The sequence below is a fragment of the Hoplias malabaricus genome, chromosome X1 (assembly GCF_029633855.1).
Source record: "Hoplias malabaricus isolate fHopMal1 chromosome X1, fHopMal1.hap1, whole genome shotgun sequence".
Classification (NCBI taxonomy): Eukaryota; Metazoa; Chordata; class Actinopteri; order Characiformes; family Erythrinidae; genus Hoplias; species Hoplias malabaricus.
Window position 1 is genome coordinate 908,498 of NC_089818.1, and position 27,253 is coordinate 935,750.

Consider the following 27,253-nt stretch of genomic DNA (forward strand, 5'->3'; position numbering starts at 1 on the left):
GGGGACTTTAAAAGTTTGTGTTTATGTGTGTGTTGTGTGTGTGTGTGTGTGTGTGTGTGTGTGTGTGTGTGTGTGTGTGTGATAGAGAGAGAGAGAGAGAGAGAGAGAGAGAGATGGAGCAGGAGAGGGGTGTGTTTCTATAGTAACGATTCCAGGCTCCCAGGGTGGGACAAAGACAGAAATCTCTGACTAGTTTCCTTCCTATCATCTGCAGAGAGAGAGAGAGAGAGAGAGAGACAGACAGACAGACAGACAGACAGACAGAGAGAGGGGGAGAGAGAGAGAGAGAGAGACAGACAGACAGAGAGAGGGGGAGAGAGAGAGAGAGACAGACAGAGAGAGGGAGAGAGAGAGAGAGAGAGAGAGAGAGAGAGAGAGACAGACAGACAGAGAGAGGGGGAGAGAGAGAGAGAGAGAGACAGACAGACAGAGAGGGGGAGAGAGAGAGAGAGACAGACAGACAGAGAGAGGGGGAGAGAGAGAGAGAGAGAGAGAGAGAGACAGACAGACAGACAGACAGACAGACAGACAGAGAGAGGGGGAGAGAGAGAGAGAGACAGACAGACAGAGAGGGGGAGAGAGAGAGAGAGAGAGAGACAGACAGACAGACAGACAGACAGAGAGAGGGGGAGAGAGAGAGAGAGACAGACAGACAGAGAGGGGGAGAGAGAGAGAGAGAGAGAGAGAGAGAGAGAGAGAGAGAGAGACAGGCAGACAGACAGACAGACAGAGAGAGGGGGAGAGAGAGAGAGAGACAGACAGACAGACAGAGAGAGAGAGCAGACACATTCAGGCTTTACACCAAATGTTGGCCATTGATGGCTTTCAACCACAAAAATAATGGTGAGGTCCAGTAAAATTATTAGGTGTACAAATGAGTATTAAAATGTTTTTTGTTGTTGTTGTTTTTTTTGTGTAACATGGAACTGTAATCAAATTCAAAATTTAAATATTATCCTGCTGTTTGTAGCGGAGTATTTAAAGAAATATAATTAAGTACTTTGAAAATGCTCTTAGGGGGTCATGGTAGAGCAGCAGGTAGTGTCTCTGTCACAGCTCCAGGGTCCTGGAGGTTGTGGGTTCGAGTCCCGCTCCGGGTGACTGTCTGTGAGGAGTATGGTGTGTTCTCCCTGTGTCTGCGTGGGTTTCCTCTGGGTGACTGTCTGTGAGGAGTATGGTGTGTTCTCCCTGTGTCTGCGTGGGTTTCCTCCGGGTGACTGTCTGTGAGGAGTGTGGTGTGTTCTCCCTGTATCTGTGTGGGTTTCCGCTGGGTGACAGGCTGTGAGGAGTGTGGTGTGTTCTCCCTGTGTCTGCATACGTTTCCTCTGGGTAACTGTCTGTGAGGAGTGTGGTGTGTTCTCCCTGTGTCTGTGTGGGTTTCCTCCGGGTGACTGGCTGTGAGGAGTGTGGTGTGTTCTCCCTGTGTCTGCATGGGTTTCCTCTGGGTAACTGTCTGTGAGGAGTGTGGTGTGTTCTCCCTGTGTCTGCGTGGGTTTACTCCGGGTGACTGTCTGTGAGGAGTGTGGTGTGTTCTCTCTGTGTCTGCATGGGTTTCCTCTGGGTGACTGTCTGTGAGGAGTGTGGTGTGTTCTCCCTGTGTCTGCATGGGTTTCCTCTGGGTAACTGTCTGTGAGGAGTGTGGTGTGTTCTCCCTGTGTCTGCGTGGGTTTACTCCGGGTGACTGTCTGTGAGGAGTGTGGTGTGTTCTCTCTGTGTCTGCATGGGTTTCCTCTGGGTAACTGTCTGTGAGGAGTGTGGTGTGTTCTCCCTGTGTCTGTGTGGGTTTCCTCTGGGTAACTGTCTGTGAGGAGTGTGGTGTGTTCTCCCTGTGTCTGCGTGGGTTTACTCCGGGTGACTGTCTGTGAGGAGTGTGGTGTGTTCTCCCTGTGTCTGCGTGGGTTTCCTCTGGGTAACTGTCTGTGAGGAGTGTGGTGTGTTCTCCCTGTGTCTGCGTGGGTTTCCTCCGGGTGACTGTCTGTGAGGAGTGTGGTGTGTTCTCCCTGTGTCTGCGTGGGTTTCCTCCGGGTGACTGTCTGTGAGGAGTGTGGTGTGTTCTCCCTGTGTCTGCGTGGGTTTCCTCCGGGTGACTGTCTGTGAGGAGTGTGGTGTGTTCTCCCTGTGTCTGCGTGGGTTTCCTCCGGGTGCTCCGGTTTCCTCCCACGCTCCAAAAACACACGTTGGTAGGTGGACTGGAGGCTTGAAAGTGTCTGTAGGTGTGAATGTTTGAGTGTGTGTCGCCCTGTTCCCGGCCTCGTGCCGTGATTCCGGGTAGGCTCAGGACGCACCGTGGATAAGTGTTATAGATAATGAATGAGTGAACATGGCCAGACAGAAGAATTTATTAATTGCAGCGTTTGTTAAGAGTTCCATCAGGAAAAAATAATTATAATAATATAATATTTACCTAAAAAATAGACAACAATTATGGTAACTAATATTAAATTAATAGACATGACAGTCAAAACAATTAACATTCTTTTTGCTTCTGTATTGAGACGAGAAAAAACCACCACGGAAAGAAAACATTCAAAAATTTTTATTTATTTATTTTTATATTAATTTATTTTTAACAATAATTTTTTAAAATAAAAAATGCTTTAAATGTTCGGTTTTGAAAAATAATTATCATCCAAGCACTAATTTGAAATGAACCTTTTTTTTTGTCTAATTCTGTTACTAACCGCACTGTTCTTTGGCTTTTTCAGGAGTGGATCATTCAAACCTGGATTTACAGAAAAATTTTGTGAGTGTTTCTGTTCCTACTCTTTCTGGAGCCTGTCTGTAATAACACACACACACACACACACACACACAGATCTGACACAGAGAGAATAGGGAGAGATGAGATGGGTCCTGTTCTCGCTGTAATCTGGACGCTGCTGCTCAGATCAAAGCGAACGACACAACGGCTGCTTTTCTTTTTCTCTTCTTTTCTCTCGGTCTGAATTAATGAAAGAAACATGTCTCCTACTGGGGGACAGACGGAGGGACCCCAGCAGTGTGTGTTTGTGTGTGTGCGTGTGTGCATGTGTGTGTAGAGTTTCACTAATGTTGAGGAAACCAAAATCTGTTTGCACACTCACATTGTGGGGACTGCGTTTCCTTGTGGGGATCACAAGCTGGTCCCCGGATTTATAGAAATACATTTTAGAGTGAAGAAATGTGTTAGGGTTAGGTTTAGAATAAGGTTTGAATCAGGCTTGTAGCAGTTAAGGTTAAAGTTACTTTAAATTTACTGCAAATGCAAATGTAATGTCCTCATAATGCATGGAAACAAACAGGTGTGTAAGTGTGTAGCAGGGGTCTCTCTCATCTCCTGATTACATCACACTGTCACAGAGGCAGGATGTTTCGTGATTGTTCTTTACACTTTTTTCTCCATTATGTTTACGGCATTTGACTGAAACAGAAGAGGAATTCTGAAACGCTCGGTTTCCATTAATGACTCGATCCTTTCTTTAGTGTGCAGTTCAAGTGCTTCACAACCCAGTGCAGGGGTGGGGGGGGTGGAGGTGGGCTTTATACCCCTCTGTCTCTTGGCTTTGGCACAGTGACCTTTTTTCACTAATGGACTTTATTATAAAGGTGCTGAATATTTTTGTAATGTATGATTGGTTTTAAATAATGCAAACATGTCATTGACCAAAAATTAACATGAAAGTAGTGGGAGTAAGTTAATGTTAATTATTTAGTCGCCTCTTGCTTCTGCTCATTGAGCACATTCATGAAATGTGAGCAGAAAGAATGTGCACAAATGCCTTCGTAAAACATTTTTGATTTTTTTTGGTAAATATCCAGTTTTTAGTCTCAAAATGTTCGTAGGTACGAACAAAATGAACACTCCTGAATACGCGTAGTGTGTGTGATGCCCGAAAGACCTTTAAAGTCATTTGACTTGACTGCAGTGTAATTAAAATAATCACAATAATTAATTAAAAGGGGCAGCACGGTGGTGCAGCTGGTAGGTGTCGCAGTCACACAGCTCCAGGGGCCTGGAGGTTCTGGATTCGATTCCCACTCCTCCTCTGTGAGGAGTTGGTGTGTTCTCCCTGTGTCTGCGTGGGTTTCCTCCAGGTGACTGTCTGTGAGGAGTGTGGTGTGTTCTCTCTGTGTCTGCGTGGGTTTCCTCCGGGTGACTGTCTGTGAGGAGTTGGTGTGTTCTTCCTGTGTCTGCGTGGGTTTCCTCCGGGTGACTGTCTGTGAGGAGTTGGTGTGTTCTTCCTGTGTCTGCATGGGTTTCCTCCGGGTGCTCCGGTTTCCTCCCACAGTCCAAAAACACACGTTGGTAGGTGGATTGGTGACTCAAAAGTGTCCGTAGGTGTGAGTGAATGTGAGTGTGTGTCTGTGTTGAAGGACTGGCGCCCCCTCCAGGGTGTATTCCCGCCTTGCGAATGAATGAACATATACTAACTAAATAAATAAATTTAAAATTTGATATTAACAATATAAAATCAAATAAAAATTTCACTCAGCAACCAAGTGTTTATTATCTGACAGTGAGGACCACTACTGAGATCCAATATTTTAGGGTCAGCTTTGAGAAGATCCAACAGATCCCATGCTATTCCGGTACCTGCACAGGTGCTGTTCGTGTTTGACTCCTTGGATACTGAATACTCATCCAAACATCATCCCTGGAATTTTAAACTAGGTGATGCACAACAGATGTAAGGGTGTTTAAAAATAAGGCGATTGCAGTGCGATCGTCTTGTGCGTTGGCCCCACGCCATGTCCCTACATGCTCTTGCACCTCTGAATTGATGCATTGGAAAATGCACTTGCAGATCAGGTACAGGCATTTGTATAATCCCTCTGAGAGACCACAGAGATGGCGAAATGTGGCTCAAAACTCACAGAAGCAGGTTGCATCAAGTATAAATGTTTTTTAATGCTTTGGCGCATGTTTGTGTGCCATTTGAGTGACAAACAGATGTATAACAGCTTTTATATATGACATAATACATCTAATAACTCCCTATAAGTTATATGCGAGCAACAAATGTACACAGAATAAAAATTAAATGTGACCATTTGGATTCATTTTAATCATAGGACGATTTCCGCTCTGAATAGATATTCTTTTGCTTTTCTGTAGAGATGTTAAAGGCTGTTTGCTGTGATTCCTCAGTCCAAGCGCTTCCTAATACGATGCTCGTTTGAAATCCATGAGTGTGGAGTATGCTAATTGTATGCTAATAGTAAATTAACTTGCTCACCCTCTTAATTTGCAAAACATTGGTATTCACTAACAGACGCACGTTCTACTAATAAATCTGGGGTTTGTGCAGCGCTCATAATTTATGGCGGAGTTTTTGGGAACTTTCGTTTTACTCATGAGCTACTCTCAGGTTGCTCTTTTTTTATGAACATTTAATGAATGAGGCCCAATGTCCATTTGAACAGTTTCACTGACCATATAGGTGCACTTTGTAGCTTTACAATGACATAGATTTGTCCTTCTATATCTTGCATTCTTGGTTAGTCCATTTCACCCATTCTTCAGTGGTCAGGACTCCCACCAGGCTGCCAGAGAACGTGGATTATTTGGGTGGTGGGTCATTCTCATCGCTGCAGTAACACAGGAACAGTGGTGGTGTGTTTGAAGTTTTTATTTAATTAATAGTTACCTCTTAGCCTTCACTTAGCATTGGGCATGCTGACTCATGTGACCCATGTGCAGCTGCTCTACAGCATCAAATTGTATGTATTTCCAGAGAGATTATCCACACTGTCTGCAATGAGCAGCAGCTGAGTTCACTTGTTGTAATAATGTGCTGCTGTAGTGGTCACTTTTCCTGAAGTGGTTTCTTTGTTTCTGCAGAGGGCTTTTGCAAGTTTTGACCTTCGTTATTCTCACGGACTTTCCCATGATCCAATGCCACGGAGAGATGAGGAGAATGGGTAAAATTTACCTAAATGTATCGTAACTTACACTCTGTTCAGACTCAGCATTAATGAATGAAGGGAAAATGGAAAATTTTAGTGTTTCTAAATATGTATCCAATTATTTATAGCTAAGATTTTTATTATTATTTTTTTATCACTTCCAGTTTCAGTTTTTTTCCTCTAGTAATTGTGTTGTAAAACACAAATAAATATATATATATTTTAAAAATTGATTCAAGCAATTTGTATGAATTTGAGGTGCATGTAAATCATTGAAAAAATGTTTTATTTGTTTTTACTCATTTGTTTTTGTCTCATTTTCCAAGACACGGCACTAAATGTGCTGGTGAAATTGCTATGGAGGCTAACAACTCCTACTGTGGAGTGGGCATCGCTTTCAATGCATATATAGGAGGTGAGTAGAGCACAGGACTGACCAATAAATACATCCATCCATCCATTATCTATAACCGCTTATCCAATTCAGGGTCACGGTGCGTCCAGAGCCTACCTGGAATACACCCTGGAGGGGGCACCAGTCCTTCACAGGGCAACACACACAATCACACATTCACTCACACATTCACACCTACGGTCACTTTTGAGTCACCAATCAACCTACCAACGTGTGTTTTTGGACTGTGGGAGGAAACCGAAGCACCCGGAGGAAACCCACGCAGACACAGGGAGAACACACCACACTCCTCACAGACAGTCACCCGGAGGAAACCCACGCAGACACAGGGAGAACACACAACACTACTCACAGACAGTCACCCGGAGGAAACCCACGCAGACACAGGGAGAACACACCACACTCCTTACAGACAGTCACCCGGAGGAAACCCACACAGACACAGGGAGAACACACCACACGCCTCACAGACAGTCACCCGGAGGAAACCCACGCAGACACAGGGAGAACACACCACACTCCTTACAGACAGTCACCTGGAGTAAACCCACACAGACACAGGGAGAACACACCACACTCCTCACAGACAGTCACCTGGAGTAAACCCACGCAGACACAGGGAGAACACACCACACTCCTTACAGACAGTCACCCGGAGGAAACCCACACAGACACAGGGAGAACACACCACACGCCTCACAGACAGTCACCCGGAGGAAACCCACACAGACACAGGGAGAACACACCACACGCCTCACAGACAGTCACCCGGAGGAAACCCACGCAGACACAGGGAGAACACACCACACTCCTCACAGACAGTCACCTGGAGTAAACCCACGCAGACACAGGGAGAACACACCACACTCCTCACAGACAGTCACCCGGAGGAAACCCACACAGACACAGGGAGAACACACCACACGCCTCACAGACAGTCACCCGGAGGAAACCCACACAGACACAGGGAGAACACACCACACGCCTCACAGACAGTCACCCGGAGGAAACCCACGCAGACACAGGGAGAACACACCACACTCCTCACAGACAGTCACCTGGAGTAAACCCACGCAGACACAGGGAGAACACACCACACTCCTCACAGACAGTCACCGGGAGCGGGAATCGAACCCACAACCTCAAGGTCCCAGGAGCTGTGTGACTGCGACACGACCTGCTGCACCACCATACCGCCCCCAATAAATACAATTCAATAATAAACTAATGCTATTGTCGTGAGCTCTTCCTGCCCAGGACAGTTGAGGTCCTCATCCCCAGAGTCCTATGGGGGTTCTCATGACAACTTATGTTTAACTCACCTGAACTCATTAACCCCCTTTAAAAGTTTCCTTCCCCTCAGTACTCTGCAGGGTATTGTTAGTTCTACTGCTGCTTCAAGAGCTGCTTTTGACAAGCTGCACATGAGTTGAGATTTTTATTTATTTATATATTTTTTCTTTTTTGGCCTCTGTCCTCTGATATTTGGACCTCAATTAATGGACAATTGTTTTTTTTTTTTTAAATCTGTGATTTTTGCTGCTGACTGTCTGTAAAATAGTACCTGCACCTCCATACAGTTCCAAACCCTCTGCTTCATGCTGTATTGTCACAGATATATTAGTATAACACACAGGATTCACACATTCACAAGCATGCATAATACGTAATGGATGGGTATATTAAATGAACATTAGGTAATATTTGACCACGATATTACAGCTTCAAAATCATTGCTCATAAACCAGTGACAGGGGCTCACTAGGGGCACGGTGTATGCCCGGGATAACCAGAATGAACCTGACAGAATGAAACATCGCATCGCCAGGGTCTGTTGTAAATAGGCTGTTTTAGGTTCATTCGTACAAACACTTTTATTTTGGTATTTTTTTAATACCTTAATAATGTATATTTGTGTTACTGCAATGTGCTATAATTATTACAATATCAGTAAAATACAAAATAATAATAAAAATAAAGTACAATAATGCTGCCAATTAAATACTGTATTTTTTTATAGTTTCCCCCCTCCCCCTTGATTACAGAACAGTGCTATAAAAGTGAGCTACACTCTGCAACTGTGTTAAAACAGAGTCTTAATCTTTCCTAATGTTCCTTTAGTAACACATTCTCAATTCAGATTATTGTCAAAGAAGAAGTAATACATTTATTTTAATTACTCACTAAGTCAAACTGGGTTTTCTAACCTACATTTGGACACAAGATTAAGGGTTGCAAACCTATGTGAAAAGAACACTATTGAATTTAGGCAGTGTATTCTCTGCTCAGATGAAACAAGTAATAACAGGTTTGGATCGGATTAGATTAGCCCAGACGTCCACAGTGACTGCACAGTGGCAGCTGTGACCAATGAGGGGAAGTAGTGTGTTAAAACAAAGCTCTATGAGTCCAGAAGGTTTGACTTTGGTTTATTATTTTATAAATAGTCATGAATGCTAATGCATGCAACAAAATACTGAGGTAAATAAATATACACACAGGTATTCGTCTGTTGGATGGTCCAGTTACTGACTCCATGGAGGCCATGGCACTCACCTACAATAACAACTTCATCCACATCTACACCTGTTGCTGGGGGCCACGAGACAACGGGGCTGAAATGTCAGGGCCAGGGATGCTAACAGCGAAAGCTTTACAACTCGGAACACGCAAGGTAAACACACTATACTCATTTATGCTAATACACTACACTACAACCACTTTATTAGCTCCACTTGAGTATACGTATTTGAGCATCTGCTTATCCAACATTTTTTACCGAAATTAAAGACATTAATCTGGAGTTTGCCTTGGCCTTAAAGCAACAGTAGGTAGAATTACTACTTTAAAATTACAGTTTCAAAATCATTGTGGTGTTTCACTGACCTGTAATAAGTAGAACAGAGCCTCTGATGTTGTTACTCTAGGCTCAGCACTGCAGAAACTGCACTATGTGGATTTTGAAGGCGGGTAGGAACATGTAAATGCTTTTCTGTGTGTGCATTCAGGGTCGAGATGGTAAGGGCAGTATATTTGTGTGGGCTGCTGGGAATGGAGGGATGATGAATGACCACTGTGGCGCGGACGGTTACATCAACAGCATCTACACCATCGCCATCGGAGCTGTCACCCAAACAGGAAGCCCCGCCCACTTTGGCGAGCCCTGCCCAGGCGTCATGGCTGTCACACCCACGGCAACAAACACCCTTAACTCCCCGCCTCTGGTGAGATTGCCACAGTAGCACACACTTTCAGAAAAATGTTATTGTAGATCGTTTTCAGTCTCAACTAAGATTGACACAAACGTGCATACATCTGTAAAGCCGTGTTTAAATGGTGTCAGGTTTCATACACATTTCTAGGGTGAGACCAGCTAAAGCAGCTTTTTAAACAGCTGATGCTTGCTGGAATTAGACTTAAAGAAGAATAGACAATGAGCAAGTGTGTGTGTGTGTGTGTGTGTGTGTGTGTGTGTGAGAGAGAGAGAGAGAGAGAGAGAGAGAGAGAGAGAGAGAGAGAGAGAGAGAGAGAGAGAGAGAGAGAGAGAGAGAGAGAGAGAGCATCTCTGCTCAGGCAGTCTGCTATATTTAGCTTTTCCTCAGAGATTTGCCAATTAACACCTTGCCGTGCATCATCAATGATCCGCTGTGGCCTGCTGGGTAACGGGGACATGAGCAGCTACAGTTCACCATTTCTCTGTGTGTGTGTGTGTGTGTGTGTGTGTGTGTGTGTGTGAGAGAGAGAGAGAGAGAGAGAGAGAGAGAGAGAGAGAGAAAGAGAGTGTCAGAGAGAGAGAGAAAGAGAGAGAGGGTGATACAGAGAGGAAAAAAGTAAAACAAAAAACTGGAGGTGTATTGTTTTGCCCCAGTTTGACTCTCATTATGGATCAGAGAGTCTATATAATATTTATATACAAAGGTGTGTGTGTGTGTGTCTGTCTGAAGTGTTAATTGGGGGTGAAGAAAGGTGTGGACACAGTGCAGAGTGTGAGGGAGCTTCTGGGCGAAATGGCAGCTCACAGACTGTGAATGAACATCAAAGGCACATGCACACACACACACACACACACACACACACACACACACACACACACACACATACATACATACATACATTGTTTCTTGCTTCCTCTCTCCAACTCTGTTTCTCTGTGTGATTTCTTTGTAGGTGCACATTTGAAACAAGCCATTGATGTCCTCAAACTCTCTCTCTCTCTCTGTGTGTGTGTGTGTGTGTGTTTGTGTGTGTGTGTGTGTGTGTGTGTGTGTGTGTGTGTGTGTGTGTGTGTGTGTCTGTGCAGGTGACTGTGACAAACCTTGGTGAAGGCTGTATCACTCATTTTGCGGGGACTTCCAGTGCTGCTCCTATTGCGGCAGGAGTGCTGAGTTTGGTTCTAGAAGCAAAGTAAGTGCAAAAGGTTCTGGACACCTTCACATCCACCATTCATTTCCAAATGAAGGATGCTCAGGTGTCTATTCTCTTCTGGGAAGGCTTTAAACTTAATGTCGGAACATTGCAGTGTAACTATTTAATAGCATTCAGCAAAATAAATACTGTATTAGTTAGGTCAGGTACTGATGTTGGATGATTCAGGGAATATATAGCAGTTTTCCAACAACGAGGAACAAGAACGGTTCCCATTTGCGTTCTCATTTCGGAAACATACATCGCCCAATATAAATTGGTTTGCAAACCAGAAAAGCTAGTCCCCAAAGATCCAAAGAAGAGTTGGTCGCCTGTGCGTGTGTTGAGCTTAAGAAACTCCAGAAAGATCTCAGAGCCTCAAATAAAGTGGTATCGTGCGGTGGAGCTGGACAGGCTCATTACAGTGTGTTATATACACCAATCAGCCATAACATTATGACCACCTCCTTGTTTATACACTCAATGTTCATTCTCTCAGCTCCACTGTCCACAGGAGCACGAGCCCCCACAATGCCCCCAGCTGGTGATGTATCCTTGGTTCCCATCTACACCGGTGGAAATGCAGCTGTTCCAGAACATCCCTTTTATGCTTTTCTATGTAGACTGTATATACACTGCATTCAATAGTTATAAAGATTAACAAAATGTAGAAAATTTAGGACCTGTTTATTACTAGATTTCTGAAGATGTTAAAGACACTCATGTCCCAAACACTCCACACACACTCTACTCGAGGGTTTCCATTAGAGTTTGAAACCAGTGATCGTGATCCCGCTTGTTGCTAGGCTCATTTGCATATTAAAGAGGACACCTGTGGAATATGTTAATGAGTGAATACATTAAAATAACATTTTGTTTGCCTGCCTGTTGCTGTGTGTGACTTCAGAGCATGAGTGTCTGTGTGTGTGTAAACAATGGAAATACACTTGCACCCACCCACCTAAATACACACACACACACACACACACACACACACACACACTATGTCATGAATATCTCACTTTTCACTGCTAGGCTTAAATGTTGTGGTTTAATAAGATATTTTTTCTGATTCTTTGTATCTCTCTTTTTTCTTCTTCTTTCTTATGCTCTGTATCTCCTTTTTCTTTTCGTTCCCACAGCTTTCTCTCTTCTCTTTCTCACTCTTTTATTATCAGTCTTTTATTATTTCTTGTTCAGTCCTTCCTATTTTTTCTTCTTTTCATGTGTTTTATCTTTCTGTCTTATTATCGTTTTCATTCTTGTTGTGTCCCTCTCTTTTCGTTCTTCTGATGCTTTCTCTCTCTCCACCCCCTCACTCTCTCACTCTCTGTCTCTCTGATTAATCAGTGTAGCATGTGATTGTAGATTCTCTGCATGATCCTGACTCCACCTTCCTAATCACTTTTAACACACCACTGAGTGCCTCAGTTACACACACACACACACACACACACACACACTAGTGTCCATGTAGTTATATTTATGTGTGTGTTAGAGCCTGTTAAAAGGAGCAGTCTTATAGATGTATGTTCTCTGTTAGTAAATGTGTGTGTGTGTGTGTGCGCGTGTGTGTGTGTGTTTTCACTGTCACTATCAATTACACCTTTTCCAATAACAGCAACCTCACTGTTCTCTACACCCTGCCTCACCTTAATCAATGTGTGTGTGTGTGTGTGTGTGTGTGTGTGTTCTGTAGAAAGGAAAAAGAGATCCCTAATATTTCTGTATTCTGTTTCTTCTTACTACAGTTGTAATTTGTCCTTAATATCACTTTCATTCCTCCTTAAAATCTTCTTTAATGTCTCAAATTTTAACTGTTCTGCTATTGGTCAAACTTTAGTGAGTGAAAAATGAATCATAAAGGACCATCAGGACAGGGACACAACCCTAGGTTTACAAGCTGGTTAACTCTGGCCCTTATCAGAAAACATCCCTCTCTTTTGTCCATACCTTCTCCCTCCTTCTTTCCCCAGAATACGTCTTTCTTGGCCCATGTTTCTAACAAAATATTTGATATAAGCTGCTGTTCTCTGTTTGATAGTGAGGCATAAGAGAAGACACCTTCAGTTTAAACTGCATTTAGCTGTGTTTGGAAAAAGTATTATTCCATTTTTTTTTATTATTCTAAGCTTTTATTTTTCAATAAGGTTCTGCAGAAATGCGCTAAATTTGCCATCATTCTGTTTTGAATGTGTTTCTAACAGTTCTAACAGTCAGCATGTGAAAAATGTGCTGCAGATAGCGAGAGTTTTGCAGGTGGCGGAGTTGGAATGAGAGAAGAATTTGTGGATGTGGAACATTTATGTGGTTTGTGAAGGCATTTTTTGTGAAAGCAATAAAAAAGGATTCACAGTTCGGTGCAAATGGACTTCTGTTTGACTGACTGTGTGAAGAACTTCATGTTTGATTTTGACCAGTAAATGTTAGCATTTGAAAATAATAATAATATTTATAATAATAATAATAATAATAATAATAATAATAACAAAACAAAAAACAATGCCCCTTCCAGGGCGTATTCCCGCCTTGTACCCAATGATTCCAGGTCAGCTCTGGACCCACCGCGACCCTGAACTGGATAAGGGTTACAGATAATGAATGAACAAAAAATAATATTTATCACAGTGGAGTCACAGTTCCAGGGTCCCGCTCCGGGTGACTCTCTGTGAGAAGTGTGGTGTGTTCTCCCTGTGTCTGCGCGGGTTTCCTCCGGGTGACTGTCTGTGAGGAGTGTGGTGTGTTCTCCCTGTGTCTGCGTGGGTTTCCTCCGGGTGACTGTCTGTGAGGAGTGTGGTGTGTTCTCCCTGTGTCTGCGTGGGTTTCCTCTGGATGACTGTCTGTAAGGAGTGTGGTGTGTTCTCCCTGTGTCTGCGTGGGTTTCCTCCCGGTGACTGTCTGTGAGGAGTGTGGTGTGTTCTCCCTGTGTCTGCGTGGGTTTCCTCTGGGTGACTGTCTGTGAGGAGTGTGGTTTGTTCTCTCTGTGTCTACGTGGGTTTCCTCCGGGTGACTGTCTGTGAGGAGTGTGGTGTGTTCTCCCTGTGTCTGCGTGGGTTTCCTCCGGGTGACTGTCTGTGAGGAGTGTGGTGTGTTCTCCCTGTGTCTGCGTGGGTTTCCTCTGGGTGACTGTCTGTGAGGAGTGTGGTGTGTTCTCCCTGTGTCTGCGTGGGTTTCCTCCCGGTGACTGTCTGTGAGGAGTGTGGTGTGTTCTCCCTGTGTCTGTGTGGGTTTCCTCCGGGTGACTGTCTGTGAGGAGTGTGGTGTGTTCTCCCTGTGTCTGCGTGGGTTTCCTCCCGGTGACTGTCTGTGAGGAGTGTGGTGTGTTCTCCCTGTGTCTGCGTGGGTTTCCTCTGGGTGACTGTCTGTGAGGAGTGTGGTTTGTTCTCTCTGTGTCTACGTGGGTTTCCTCCGGGTGACTGTCTGTGAGGAGTGTGGTGTGTTCTCCCTGAGATATAAAGGAATCTCACCTGTGTCTGTGTTGAATTTTAGTGGAGATCTCAGTGGAGTCTTATACGGGTTCAGATTTGCTGAGATAATAATACTCACATTTCTCTGCAGTTGTAAATACAAAACTCAGAAATAAGATTTTCCTGTGTGTGTGTATGTGTGCAGTAGTAACATTTATTATATATATAGTTTAGAGCCAAAGCAAAGGAATTTTATCCAGGAGTGGAGTTCAATAGCAGAAATGGCTTTTTCAAATAAATCCCAATGTGTGTGTGTGTGTGTGTGTGTGTGTGTGAATGTATTTCTATGTGTGTGTTACACTGGGAGATGGCCGGGGTTCAGTAATTAATTCCCGTGTCGAGTGTTTGGCGGAGCTGCTGATTGGCCTGATCTCTCTCTCTCTCTCTTTCTCTCTCTCTCTCTCTCTCTCTCTCTCTCTCTTTCTCTCTCTCTCTCTCTCTCTCTCTCTCTGTGTGTGTTTTTATTCTGTTGTGATATAAAGGAGGCCGTTTCGAGTAATTTGTCCCAGAGAGAGTTTTGGAAAACCGTACAAGCTTTGATTTAGCAAAGCAAATTTAATTTTGTTTGCTTTATGCAAACCCAGCCGGGGCTTGGGGTGCTTTCTCTCTCTCTCTCTCTCTCTCTCTCTCTCTCTCTCTCTCTCTGTCTCTCTCTCTCTCTTTCACTTTGTGTGTGTGTGTTTCAGTTCAATAGTACATTGCCTGTACACGTGTCTGTACCATGCTTTTGAAACTGGAGTTTAAAATAATTGTGTACATTTATTATTTATTTTAAATATTATTATAATCACTCTGCAGCACAGTTTTTTTTTATTTCCCCTTTTTCCCTTTCTTAATGAAACCCTCTTTTAGTTTTGTCTTCTTTAGCTTCCCGTGTACCTCCCTTGAGTGTGTTTATGAGGTGTGAATGCTGTTATTATGGTCAGGATTGGTGCTGAGCTTGATTTTGTGTTGTTTTGTGTTTTGAAAGATGTGTTTTTTTGTAGGTTTTCAACTGTTTCCCCATGAATGTGTGGGGTCAGGCAGACACAGAGAGAACACCCCACACTCCTCACAGACAGTCACCCGGAGGAAACCCACGCAGACACAGAGAGAACACCCCACACTCCTCACAGACAGTCACCCGGAGGAAACCCACGCAGACACAGAGAGAACACACCACACTCCTCACAGACAGTCACCCGGAGGAAACCCACGCAGACACAGGGAGAACACCCCACACTCCTCACAGACAGTCACCCGGAGGAAACCCACGCAGACACAGGGAGAACACACCACACTCCTCACAGACAGTCACCCGGAGGAAACCCACGCAGACACAGAGAGAACAACCCACACTCCTCACAGACAGTCACCCGGAGGAAACCCACACAGACACAGAGAGAACACACCACACTCCTCACAGACAGTCACCCGGAGGAAACCCACGCAGACACAGAGAGAACACACCACACTCCTCACAGACAGTCACCCGGAGGAAACCCACACAGACACAGGGAGAACACACCACACTCCTCACAGACAGTCACTGTGCGGGACTCGAACCCACTACCTCCAGGTCCCTGCAGCTGTGAGAGAGACACTACCTGCTGCTCCACCATGATTTCCACAGTGTTATTAACATAATAATATTCAGTTAAAATAACATCACAACACAAACAAAACAAAGTATGTGCTCATTCTTCATCAAAAATATAATGTGCTTTTTTATTGTTCATTGGAAAGTGCAGAACTTCAGTTTTTAATACATCTCTCTCCTTTTGTTTTAAATGGAGACTAAGTAGCATTTTTTTGTCCTGTACAATTACATTTTTAAAATCTTTGTGATGTTCCTCTGCCCTGTAATAAGGAGAATAGAGTCTCTCTCTCAAATCTGGACTCAGCACTGCAGAAATTTTACTGTGTAACCTTTTGAGGAAGGTAGGAACCCCTAACCCTAACCCTACCCTTTGCAATTGTAGGGGGAGCTTAATCTTAATCTTATTTAGTGTTGCTAATATCACTCAAAACATGAATATTTTATTCCAAGTATTTAATTGTGTAATTGGTATTTAATCGGGTTCATTATGTAGTTACAGAAATATGTCACTGAAATTGAAGGGTTAAAAACTGCCAGAGAATAAAGTCTGGATTGTTCCATGTGTAAAAGACATGGATGAGGAGCTGAAGAACCAAAAATGTGTGGTCCACTTTTGTCTAAACCCTATTCAGGCTGCTTTCACACCACAGAGTAATAAGCGAAGGAAGAAGAAAGCCATTTCCCTTTATGTTTCTATTCTTATACAAATATAGAAGCCACACAGCAGCTCCTTGACTGGGCTTTAGTCTTTTGTTACAGGAAGTTGAGTTAATATCTGCCTCTTATGGCTCTTAATTGAATTCCGGCGGCGGATTGGCTGACGTTCAGGTCTCAATCCTTTTTACTAGCTTTCTTTTTTTGTTAATGCTTAAATGGGCAGTTTCCTGTGCACTTATGTAACGCTGAATAGACTTGAGCAGCACCTTTTAAATGATGTGAAGCCAAGGAATGAAGAAATAAATGAATAAATCTGGCTCTGTGTGTGCTTCTGAATGGTGTACATCATGAATACGCTCCTGTGCTTTCACAGCTACAAGTGTCTTTATAACTGTATCTGTCTATATATGTTCACTAAATGTCCAAACATCTAAGGCCATACTTGCCAATTAGCTCCTTAGAAAAGCATGACACCAGGCTAAATGCCAAGCACTGTCTACATGGGCATAAAGCCCCCTAGCTTTGAGCTGTGGAGCAGGGGAACTGTGTTAACACTTTGTCAGGACTAATGTTATTGAAACTGAATGCTGTAAAATCCTCTCAGAAATGTTTGAAGATCTAGGGAAAAGCTTTCACAGAAAGGTGGAGACTCTTCTCTGTTGTCAGTCTGATTTGTTCTGTTTTCTGTGTGTTTAGTCCAGATTTGTCGTGGAGGGATGTGCAGCACCTGATTGCAATGACAGCAAAGATACCAGACCCTAAGGAGCCTGGCTGGATCATTAATGGAGCTGGATTCCACGTCCATGACAGGTAGGACTGGAATAATCAGTTGAGTCAGAGAAACTCGATTCTAAAGTCTCTGGGAATCAAGTCTGAGACTCGTCTTGAGCCTAATCAAGTCTGAGTTAGGAGACACCTAGAGTCTAGTAAGTCTAGGAGTCACAAGTTGTTGTGGCAAGTCTGACCATGGAACGAGTTGCTGGGAAACTCTTAGTAGATTCAGTTGAGTTGACTCACAATCTCACGATCCACAACCCATCTGAATGAAGTCCAGTCTGAGTCAATTCATCTGTAACTTGATTCAGATGTGTTGTGAATCGTGAGATATTGATTCATTTGAATTGTGAGTCAACTCAACTGAATCGATTCAGCTCCACTCAGAGTTGTGAGTCAACTCAACAGAGTTGATTCAGTAGTGTTGCCTTAAAATTCAACTGAATCGACTCAGCTCGGACTGGAGTTATTAGTGGTGAGATCTTGTTTCTTTGGCGCAAATGATCAGATCAGAATTTGGAGTCATGACTAATATATTGGTTTGTCCGTTGGAAAAAGAGACCTGAGTGTGTGTGTGTGTGTGTGTGTGTGTGTGTGTGTGTGTGTGTTATTTCCTGTGATTTACAGCAGTAAGAGTGTGCAGAAGCCTCCTATAACCAATGAGCAGTGGGTGTTTCACAGGAATCAAAATGAAGGGCATTTTTAAAGCCCTTTCTTCAGGGCCTCATATAAAAGCTTTACACTCGCTTTTACAGTGATCTTAAAATGCTTTTACTCTCACTTTACAATATCTAATAAATGAGGGACAGGTCAGAACCAGTGTGTTCTAGCTGCGGGGTTAGCATTATTTGCTTTTACTTCTCTTCACTTTTCTTAGCCTCTTCTCTTCTCTTCTCTTCTTTTCTCGTCTCTTATTTTTTCTTCTCTTCTCGTCTCTTTTTTGTCTCCTCTTCTGTGCTCTAAACATATTCACTGTTACTTTTGGGCTTAGAATTGTAAATATATCAATGGATCATGTGTGTGTGTGTGTGTGTGTGTGTGTGTGTGTGTGTGTGTGTGTGTGTGTGTGAAATACATCCTCTCTGTCCAGTGAAGAGCTGAAGGGCAGATGAAGCAGATGAAAAGAGCAGTGCAATGTCTGGGAGTGACACTTCGTTGACACTGAAAGAAAAACTGCTGTATCCCAGAATCCCATGTGTATTAGTGAGTGTGTGTGAGTGTGTGTGTGTGTGTTTGTGCATGTGACCTCTGAGCATTGTGTATGTGTTGTGTGGCGGACGGTGCATGGTGTGGCCATAAAGGCACACACACACACACACACACACACACACATCGACTCAATCTGCATCAGATTTACTGCTTAGAAAAAATACAGCAGGTTTTTATTGGACCAGTTGCCTGTCACTCATAATTTATCGGCTGTTGCTGGGATCACAGTGATGTCAGTGAAAACACCTAGAGAGAGAGAGAGAGAGAGAAGGAGAGAGAGAGAGAGAGAGAGAGAGAGAGAGAGAGAGAGAATAAACAGACATGATGAAAGCGACAGAAAATAAAGATGGAGGAAAGGAGGAACATATAGAGGAAGGAAATAGGAGGGAAAGGAAGATAAGGGGTGTATAAACAAAAACAGGAGAAAGAGAGTAAAGAAAAACTGAGAGAAAGGTGTTCGTCATCATCTGCATTTCATATCTCATTGTCTCTCACACAAACACACACAAGCACAAAGATGCACATATATTTGAAAGAGAAGGGGGAGAGAAAGAAATAAATGAGAAAGGGAAATCAAGATTGTGAAAGAGATGGAGGGAGAGGGTGAAAGGAGAGAGAGAGAGTGCAAGAGAATGAGAGAGAGACAGACAGACAGTAAAACACTGAAAAAAAGAGAAGAGAAGAGGGAACGTAAATCAGAGGCAGTGAAAGTAGAAGAGAAGAAAGACAGGAAGAGGCTTTGAAAGACAAGAGAGAGGGATAGAATGAGAAAAAGAGTTTGTAGAGGCTTTGTGATTCACATAAGTATTTGTCATTGTCTGAGTGTTTTGTATGATGACACACACACACAAACACACACACACACACACACACACACACACACACATCTACATCACTCTGTATTCATCTCACACTCATCTCTCCAGTCTGAGAAATTCCTCACTCCTCCTTTTCAGCAGCTGCTCAGAGACAATCACAAAAACATGGTTTTAATGTAATCCCTGTGTAAAGAGAAGTGAGAGCGCCTCCATCATGGCCTCAGAAGAGGAGAGGAACAGGGATGGAGGGAAGACAGCGCAAAGACAAAGTGAAAATCCTGGAGAACATGGGATTGGTGGAAGAAAAGGAAAAAGGAGAGAGGGAAAGAATCCCTAACCTGTGAAAAATGAGATGAGATCGGGATGAAAAATGATCTGCGCTTCATGAGAAACAATGAGAATGTTTACATTCGGAACATTTAGTTCTGTATCAGAATAATTAATTGCCACCGTTTGCAAATTAAGCGTACATTACAGTGTAATTAAGAAAGCAAATGAGTCCTGGCCTTCCTCATCCAGATGTGTGTGTGTGTGTGTGTGTGTGTGTGTGTGTGTGTGTGTGTGTATGCTTAAACACTAATAGCAGTAATACATTGTGGGGCTGTGTTTGATGATACCACTTTTCACAATGAAACATCAATTAAGCAGCTTTGCACTCGTCTGTATTAATAACGCTTTTCCACAGACAGAAACGTTATCATCCCTTTAATGGCTGTCATTTACCATCAAGCTCCGATCAGATTTCTCTCTCCTTTGGCTACTTCTTTTGTTCTGCTTTAATAACCCTTTAGAAGTCTCACTTACCACCAACGAGAGCAGAACATCGCTGTAATTTGATGCTAATTATTTTCACACTTAGGTCTTTGACACAAGTGGAGAAATTCTGTGCAGAATTACAGATTCTAAACTTTCGATCCATGTCTGAACTGGGTTTGGAGGTCCGAGATAAGATAGTCTCACAAAACAAAACAACATGCGAAAACCTGTGCTGTCACTCAATGGGAAAATAACTCATTAATTCCACAATTCGCGATTAATCGCATTGTCCTTTCTTAAGACTAAAGCTTTTAATAATGAATATTAAACATAAAATACAGTATCAGTGTAAGATCAATACAGTGGAAATACATTTATATTAGTAGTGTCTAACAATTAAAAAATATCTATATCTATATATATATATATATATATATATATCATTCATTCATTATCTGTAACCCTTATCCAATTCAGGGTCGTGGTGGGTCCAGAGCCTACCTGGAATCATTGGGCGCAAGGCAGGAATACACCCTGGAGGGGGCGCCAGTCCTTCACAGGGCAACACACACACACTCACACATTCACTCACACACTCACACCTAAGGACACTTTTTGTGTCCAGGCTCCGCATCGTGCCCCTAAATCCAACATCCAAATCCAGCCCCACATCCAGCCCCCACATCCATGCTCTGCGTCCTGCCCCTATATCCCACATCCAAATCCAGCCCCACATCCAGGCTCTGCGCCCTGCCCCTATATCCAACATCCAAATCCAGCCCCACATCCAGGCTCTGCGTCCTGCCCCTAAATCCAACATCCAAATCCAGCCCCACATCCAGCCCCCACATCCAGGCTCTGCGTCCTGCCCCTATATCCCACATCCAAATCCAGCCCCCACATCCAGGCTCTGCGCCCTGCCCCTATATCCCACATCCAAATCCAGCCCCACATCCAGGCTCTGCGTCCTGCCCCTAAATCCAACATCCAAATCCAGCCCCACATCCAGGCTCTGCGTCCTGCCCCTATATCCAACATCCAAATCCAGCCCCACATCCAGCCCCCACATCCAGGCTCTGCGTCCTGCCCCTATATCCCACATCCAAATCCAGCCCCACATCCAGGCTCTGCGTCCTGCCCCTATATCCAACATCCAAATCCAGCCCCCACATCCAGGCTCTCCGTCCTGCCCCTAAATCCAACATCCAAATCCAGCCCCCACATCCAGGCTCTTTTTTTTTTTTTTTGAGATTCTGTGTTTTTGTTCGTCTTTCTCGTTTTTATGTACACATCTGTCATTTTTTATGGACTTCTATTTTTGTGTGTATATTTGCACATACAGGCCACCGTAAGACACAGATAATGGAACAGCTGCAGGGTTTAAAGTCAACATGCCCAAAGAGTGGATTACACAGGTACAAAGCCCACTCTCTTAACTATGTTGTCTCTGGTGTGAAGGACCTCCATCCAATATATTTCATCCAGAATCAGTACCTAACCTCACTAATGTTATGTGGCTGAATGGCATCGAATCCTCACAGCTGTGGTCCAACATTTAATGTTATGCCTTCATTGAGTCGAGTCTGTTTCCGCGGCAAATAGGAAATAACTCTTGATTAACAACTTCATTTCAGAACAAAAAAAATCCTGGATGAGCAGGAGTCCAAAATTTTTGGGCCCTATCAAACCTGCAGCTGTCCTCTGTCTGTGGCTCTGACCTCTAAGCTTGTCCAGTGAAAAACGTCCCACATCCCACGTCTTGCTCCATAAAACAGGATTTGGTCGTAACCTTCCCTCTACAGAGAGAAAACACCCATAAAAATATACGAGGAGTGTTTTAGTACTAGCCCACCCACACACCATGCACACACACACACACACGCGCATGCACAGGCACACACACACACACACACACACACACACACACACACACACGCACCACTGACGGATGCCTCACGTCGTTCGCCTTTTAATTGCTCGTAAATTTTTGATCTGGTGAAACGGCTCCCCTTCCTCTGCAGGCGGAGAGAGAGAAAGAGAAAGAGAACATGAAATGGAATGCACTGGAGCAGCTGCACATGAGCTGCAAGTCATTATGCCCAATGCCAAGTATTGGCAAGAGGAGCATAAATACGCCAGCATTGGTGTGGAGTGGATCTGTGATCTCTAGAGTAATGGAACTAAAACCAACACATTTCAAATGAACAGAGATTCAGGCCCCGCCCACATGCATCTATTTATTTTTAAAATATCCCCATCCAGACAAATAAAAAAATGGCTGCATTGCTATGCCAGTCCAGTAGGGGGCCATAGTACCTCTTAGAAAAATACATCAAAACACCACAGTGCATGAGAGAAACACAGAGGTTTAATCCCAAATCACACCATACTCCCTCTGTAGTTCACTACACACGTCATGAAATTATCGAATCTAGATCTTAACAGTGCAATATACTTTGTGTGAATCTGAAATCTAGTGCTGTCTGTGTGTGTACAGTGTATGTTATGGGTGATATACTTCACTGTAGAGGGAGTGAGAAGCTGTTTGAGTTTCAGACAGTGAGCGTTTTCAAAAACCTGAAAGTGACCTAAAGGTGTGGACGGGAGGCCAAAACACAGGCAAAAATCTTTATTGAAAATTAGCTGATCCGTGTGGACAGGGCATAAGAAGGGAAAATCAATGAAAGACCTCACTAATGTCGTCATGACTGCCATCAAATCCTCACACTAGGGCTGGGTGGTGTGGCCAAAAAACTGTGTATTACTGTATTTTTTCATGTTATTTCAAAGTATGTATTTATTTATTTGTTTGTTTGTTTGTTCTGACCGGCATTTTATAAAGATTTGTGGCTTATTCTTGTCAAGAATTCATGGATTATATATACATTCAAATTTTAGCATATATATATGTTATATTATTATATGTGATAAAATTTGAATATATTTGAATAGGCGGCACGGTGGCGCAGCAGGTAGTGTCGCAGTCACACCTGCTGGAGGTTGTGGGTTTGATTCCCTCTCCAGGTGACTGTCTGTGAGGAGTGTGGTGTGTTCTCCCTGTGTCTGCGTGGGTTTCCTCCGGGTGACTGTCTGTGAGGAGTGTGGTGTGTTCTCCCTGTGTCTGTGTGGGTTTCCTCCGGGTGACTGTCTGTGTGGAGTTGGTGTGTTCTCCCTGTGTCTGAGTGGGTTTCCTCCGGGTGACTGTCTGTGAGGAGTGTGGTGTGTTCTCCCTGTGTCTGTGTGGGTTTCCTCCGGGTGACTGTCTGTGTGGAGTTGGTGTGTTCTCCCTGTGTCTGAGTGGGTTTCCTCCGGGTGACTGTCTGTGAGGAGTGTGGTGTGTTCTCCCTGTGTCTGTGTGGGTTTCCTCCGGGTGACTGTCTGTGAGGAGTGTGGTGTGTTCTCCCTGTGTTTGCGTGGGTTTCCTCCGGGTGACTGTCTGTGAGGAGTGTGGTGTGTTCTCCCTGTGTCTGCGTGGGTTTCCTCTGGGTGACTGTCTGTGAGGAGTGTGGTGTGTTCTCCCTGTGTTTGCGTGGGTTTCCTCCGGGTGACTGTCTGTGAGGAGTGTGGTGTGTTCTCCCTGTGTTTGCGTGGGTTTCCTCCGGGTGACTGTCTGTGAGGAGTGTGGTGTGTTCTCCCTGTGTTTGCGTGGGTTTCCTCCGGGTGACTGTCTGTGAGGAGTGTGGTGTGTTCTCCCTGTGTCTGCGTGGGTTTCCTCCGGGTGACTGTCTGTGAGGAGTGTGGTGTGTTCTCCCTGTGTCTGCGTGGGTTTCCTCCGGGTGACTGTCTGTGTGGAGTGGGTGTGTTCTCCCTGTGTCTGTGTGGGTTTCCTCCGGGTGCTCCGGTTTCCTCCCACACTCCAAAATCACACGTTGATAGGTGGATTGGAGACTCAGTAGTGTCTGTAGGTGTGAGCGTGTGAGTAAATGTGTAGTAAATGTGTGTGTGTGTGTGTATCTGTGTTGCCCTGTGAAGGACTGGCGCCCCCTCCAGGGTGTATTCCCGCCTTGCGCCCAATGATTCCAGGTAGGCTCTAGACCCACCGCGACCCTGAACTGGATAAGGGTTACAGATAATGAATGAATGAATGGATACCACTTTTGGTTTAAGTGCAGAAACTACTAAATGTCTGCAGCAGCCAGGTGTGAAATCCAGGTGTCCACAGGTGTATATGAAAAACATATATCCCAATTTACAATTTACTACATCATTTGAACACCGCAGCTGTCCTTCACACTGTGTCAAAACGGCATGACGATTGGGCCAATAGAAACACTCCAAATATACTTATAAGTAATAATATAAAAAAACAGCATTAAAACCTAAACAGAGAGGGCTAAAGAGAATACATCTTGGAGCTGAACTGAACGCAACACTTCATTCACATTCTTGTCTCCAACTATCTTTAAAGTGAACTTAAATAATTACCATCATTCTTATCATTCTTACCTCTAATTTATTTGGAAGAAATTATGCCATTAATCCAAGTTATTTGTTATTTATTTTCATTTGTTTGAGGCGTGATTAATGGAGACAGGAAGTTCAGCTATTTTCATAACAGTTTATTAAATTGTTTTTGTCGTCATATCTGCGCTTCGTTTTTTTGGAACAAGGTAAAAAAAAATAAGGGGTTAAATTCTCTTTTGTAAACAATACTCAATGTCAAACCTTTATTTTGACAGACCTGTAAAAATGTGCAGCAGCTAGCTATTGCCATGGTAACAGTCAACAGTTACTTGACAATATAAGGCTATGATTTTTTAAATAAATTAATACATTTTGATTGTTTTGAATTCTGTAAAAGTGGGTCAGTAGTTAATGACCATAGAAAAAATTGAGTCCTGAGGATAGATCAGTGGAGAACTGTTCCACAAGCACTCTCTGACCAGCACAGCCACACACACACACACACACACACACACACACACACACACACACATTCACTCACACTCAGTGACCAGAGCTGTGATCAACCCCTCTAATGTCAGCCCCAATTACTCTTCCTGTTAAAAGGGCATTAAAACATAATTGCCTGACAATTTACATCCCAGTTAATGCAGCAGAGAGAATTTATCACTTTTTATAAGTCTGTTTTACAGAGAGGGGGGAGAGAGAGAGAGAAAACAGAGAAAAAGAAAAGAGCACACACACAGAGAGAGAGAGAGAGAGAGAGAGAAAGAGAGAGAACACAGAGAAAAAGAAAAGAGCACACACACACACACAGAGAGAGAGAGAGAGAGAAAGAGAGAGAACACAGAGAAAAAGAAAAGAGCACACACACACAGAGAGAGAGAGGGAGAAAGAGAGAGAGAAATGTATGAATTTGTGTGAGAATATTTGAAAATTTAAGTTTGCATTAGTCAGAGTGCCCACGCTGCGTTCTGTCCACCATTAAACATCCTGAAGATAACTTATGTGAAGTTAATGTAAGGTACGTTAAGAACAGAACAAATAAGCTACACTTTTATCATCTCTGCGGGGGAAACTGTAGTTGTTACAGCAGCAGAATCCTCAGTAAATTGATTGATAGCAAGCAGTAAGCAGAAAGATATAATACAAGATAAGTACAAGATAAAAAAAGAGTTGTAAACATTAAATACAAGATAAACCATATCAAATTATTATGATTAAAAATTCAGTAGTGCAAGTGATGCACAGCTTGTAGTTAATGCACAAAGAATAAATATAAATATTGCACAGGAACTATACTTTTGCGGCAGATATATAAATAACAAGAAACAGCTTAGTGTGAGGGAAGTGTGTGTCCTTATTGTATTATTTATAATGTAGATTGTCTGATGCTGTGCTTGGGGCTGTGGCATGTGTAGAGCCTAATATCGGTAGGGAGGAAGGAGCAGCGATGTCTCTCTTTTACTCGCCTCAGGTGGAGGAGGCGCTATTGGAGCTGGGGTAACACAGAACATCATCTTCATTCAAATGTGAACGGTATGTGTTTGTGTAACCTAATACATTTATTAAATACATTGTTTTTTATTTTTCTTACTCTGTATTTCTCTGAACCAAGTACTCTAGGCTTAGAGGGTGTGTGTGTGTGTGTGTGTGTGTGTGAACTAATTAAAGACATGGTGCTGTACCACTCTTGGCTTTGGCCCTGAGAGGCAGACTCTAGTGTTAATGATGAAAAACAAACAGAGAGTGTGGCCATTAAGGGCTAAAGAGCTATCTGGGCAGTGCCTCTGTGGGAGAGAGAGAGTGTGAACAAAAGTGATTTGATTCTCTTACCTCCAACATGATTTATTTAATTTTTTTGGTTTGATTCAGAACATGAATGTGAAAAGAAGAACTGTTAACACTGCTTTCAGATACATTCATACATTTATTCACTCATCTTCCGCTTCTTCATCCTCATCTTCAGGGTTACGGTGGGTCCAGGGCCGACAGTAAACTTATAGAAATACATACAATATAATGACTTCTCAGGATTCATGAATATATAGTTCTCAGAACAGAAAAAAACAGGTGCATGTTTATATACTTATTCCGTTTTATTTTTTTCACAGCCTCTGAGACATTAATCATGATTATCTTGTGGGGGCCTAGTGCAAGGTTTAAAATGGGTTATTTCTGGGTCCACATGACTGGCGCCCCCTCCAGGGTGTGTTCCCACCTTGCGCACAGTGATTCCGGGTAGGGTCTGGACCCACTAATGAATAAGCAGCTACAGACAATGAATGAATGAAAGTGAATAAATATTTTCAGGTGTGTGATAAAGCTTAGGCTAGTAGTAGTTTGGGATATGATTTGGTTAAACCTCCAGAAAATTAATATAAATCAATGTAATGTGCCCTCAGTGCATGGAAACAAACATGTGTGTGTGTGTTTGCATGACTGTGTATAGTTTGATTGGCAGGCTAGCTGATAAAGTGGACTGACAGTATATTTGTGTGTTTGTGTGTGTGTGTGTGTGTGTGTGTGTGTGTGTGTGTATGAATGAGAGAAAGAGACACAGAGTTGCATGCCCAGAGGGAGAGGGGAAGTGGAGCAATGCAACATGCTGCAGTGGGGGGTTCAGAACCACACACACGCACACACAGCCCCTTCTAATGCATAATTCATGCTAAGCAGCAATTCTGATGTTTTGTGGGGGAATAGAAATCTAAGAAATTCATAAATAAACTCCCTTACTGCTGCTTTTCTCTGATTCATTTACAACTTCAACACAATTAGCTTCCACAGAGTGTGAACACCCTCGAGTTTCCTTGCACACACTTCACACACAAACTGAAAAATGACCTAATAAGTCTCTGACCAGGCCAGGAAAAGTCTCTGA

At 43.4% G+C, this 27,253-nt stretch overlaps 2 protein-coding genes across 2 annotated transcripts in view; both read left to right on the plus strand.

Annotated features, from left to right (window-relative positions):
• The first annotated feature begins 2,710 nt into the window (after positions 1 to 2,710).
• Positions 2,711 to 12,982, plus strand: LOC136676044 (endoprotease bli-like). Its single transcript, XM_066652897.1, has 7 exons — positions 2,711 to 2,743; positions 5,822 to 5,901; positions 6,213 to 6,301; positions 8,803 to 8,975; positions 9,310 to 9,525; positions 10,602 to 10,705; positions 12,913 to 12,982. Exons 2-7 carry the CDS (start codon positions 5,876 to 5,878, stop codon positions 12,980 to 12,982), a joined length of 678 nt encoding a protein of 225 aa, XP_066508994.1. The 5' UTR covers positions 2,711 to 2,743; positions 5,822 to 5,875.
• Positions 12,983 to 17,140: 4,158 nt separating this feature from the next.
• LOC136675353 (neuroendocrine convertase 1-like) overlaps positions 17,141 to 27,253 on the plus strand; it is a 31,510-nt gene continuing 21,397 nt past the window's right edge. Inside the window, exon 1 of the mRNA XM_066651857.1 lies at positions 17,141 to 17,218. Within this exon, the coding sequence (XP_066507954.1) occupies positions 17,145 to 17,218 (74 nt within the window). The 5' untranslated portion in view covers positions 17,141 to 17,144. The remainder of the gene's footprint in view (positions 17,219 to 27,253) is intronic.

What these genes read in the sequence shown, in the direction of transcription:
- LOC136676044 (XM_066652897.1), top strand. Translation starts at nt 5,876, where the DNA reads ATGCCACGGAGAGATGAGGAGAATGG. An exon ending in TTTCAATGCATATATAGGAG is followed by an intron (nt 6,302 to 8,802) that starts GTGAGTAGAGCA and finishes ATATACACACAG; the next exon opens with GTATTCGTCTGTTGGATGGT. An exon ending in CCCTTAACTCCCCGCCTCTG is followed by an intron (nt 9,526 to 10,601) that starts GTGAGATTGCCA and finishes GTGTCTGTGCAG; the next exon opens with GTGACTGTGACAAACCTTGG.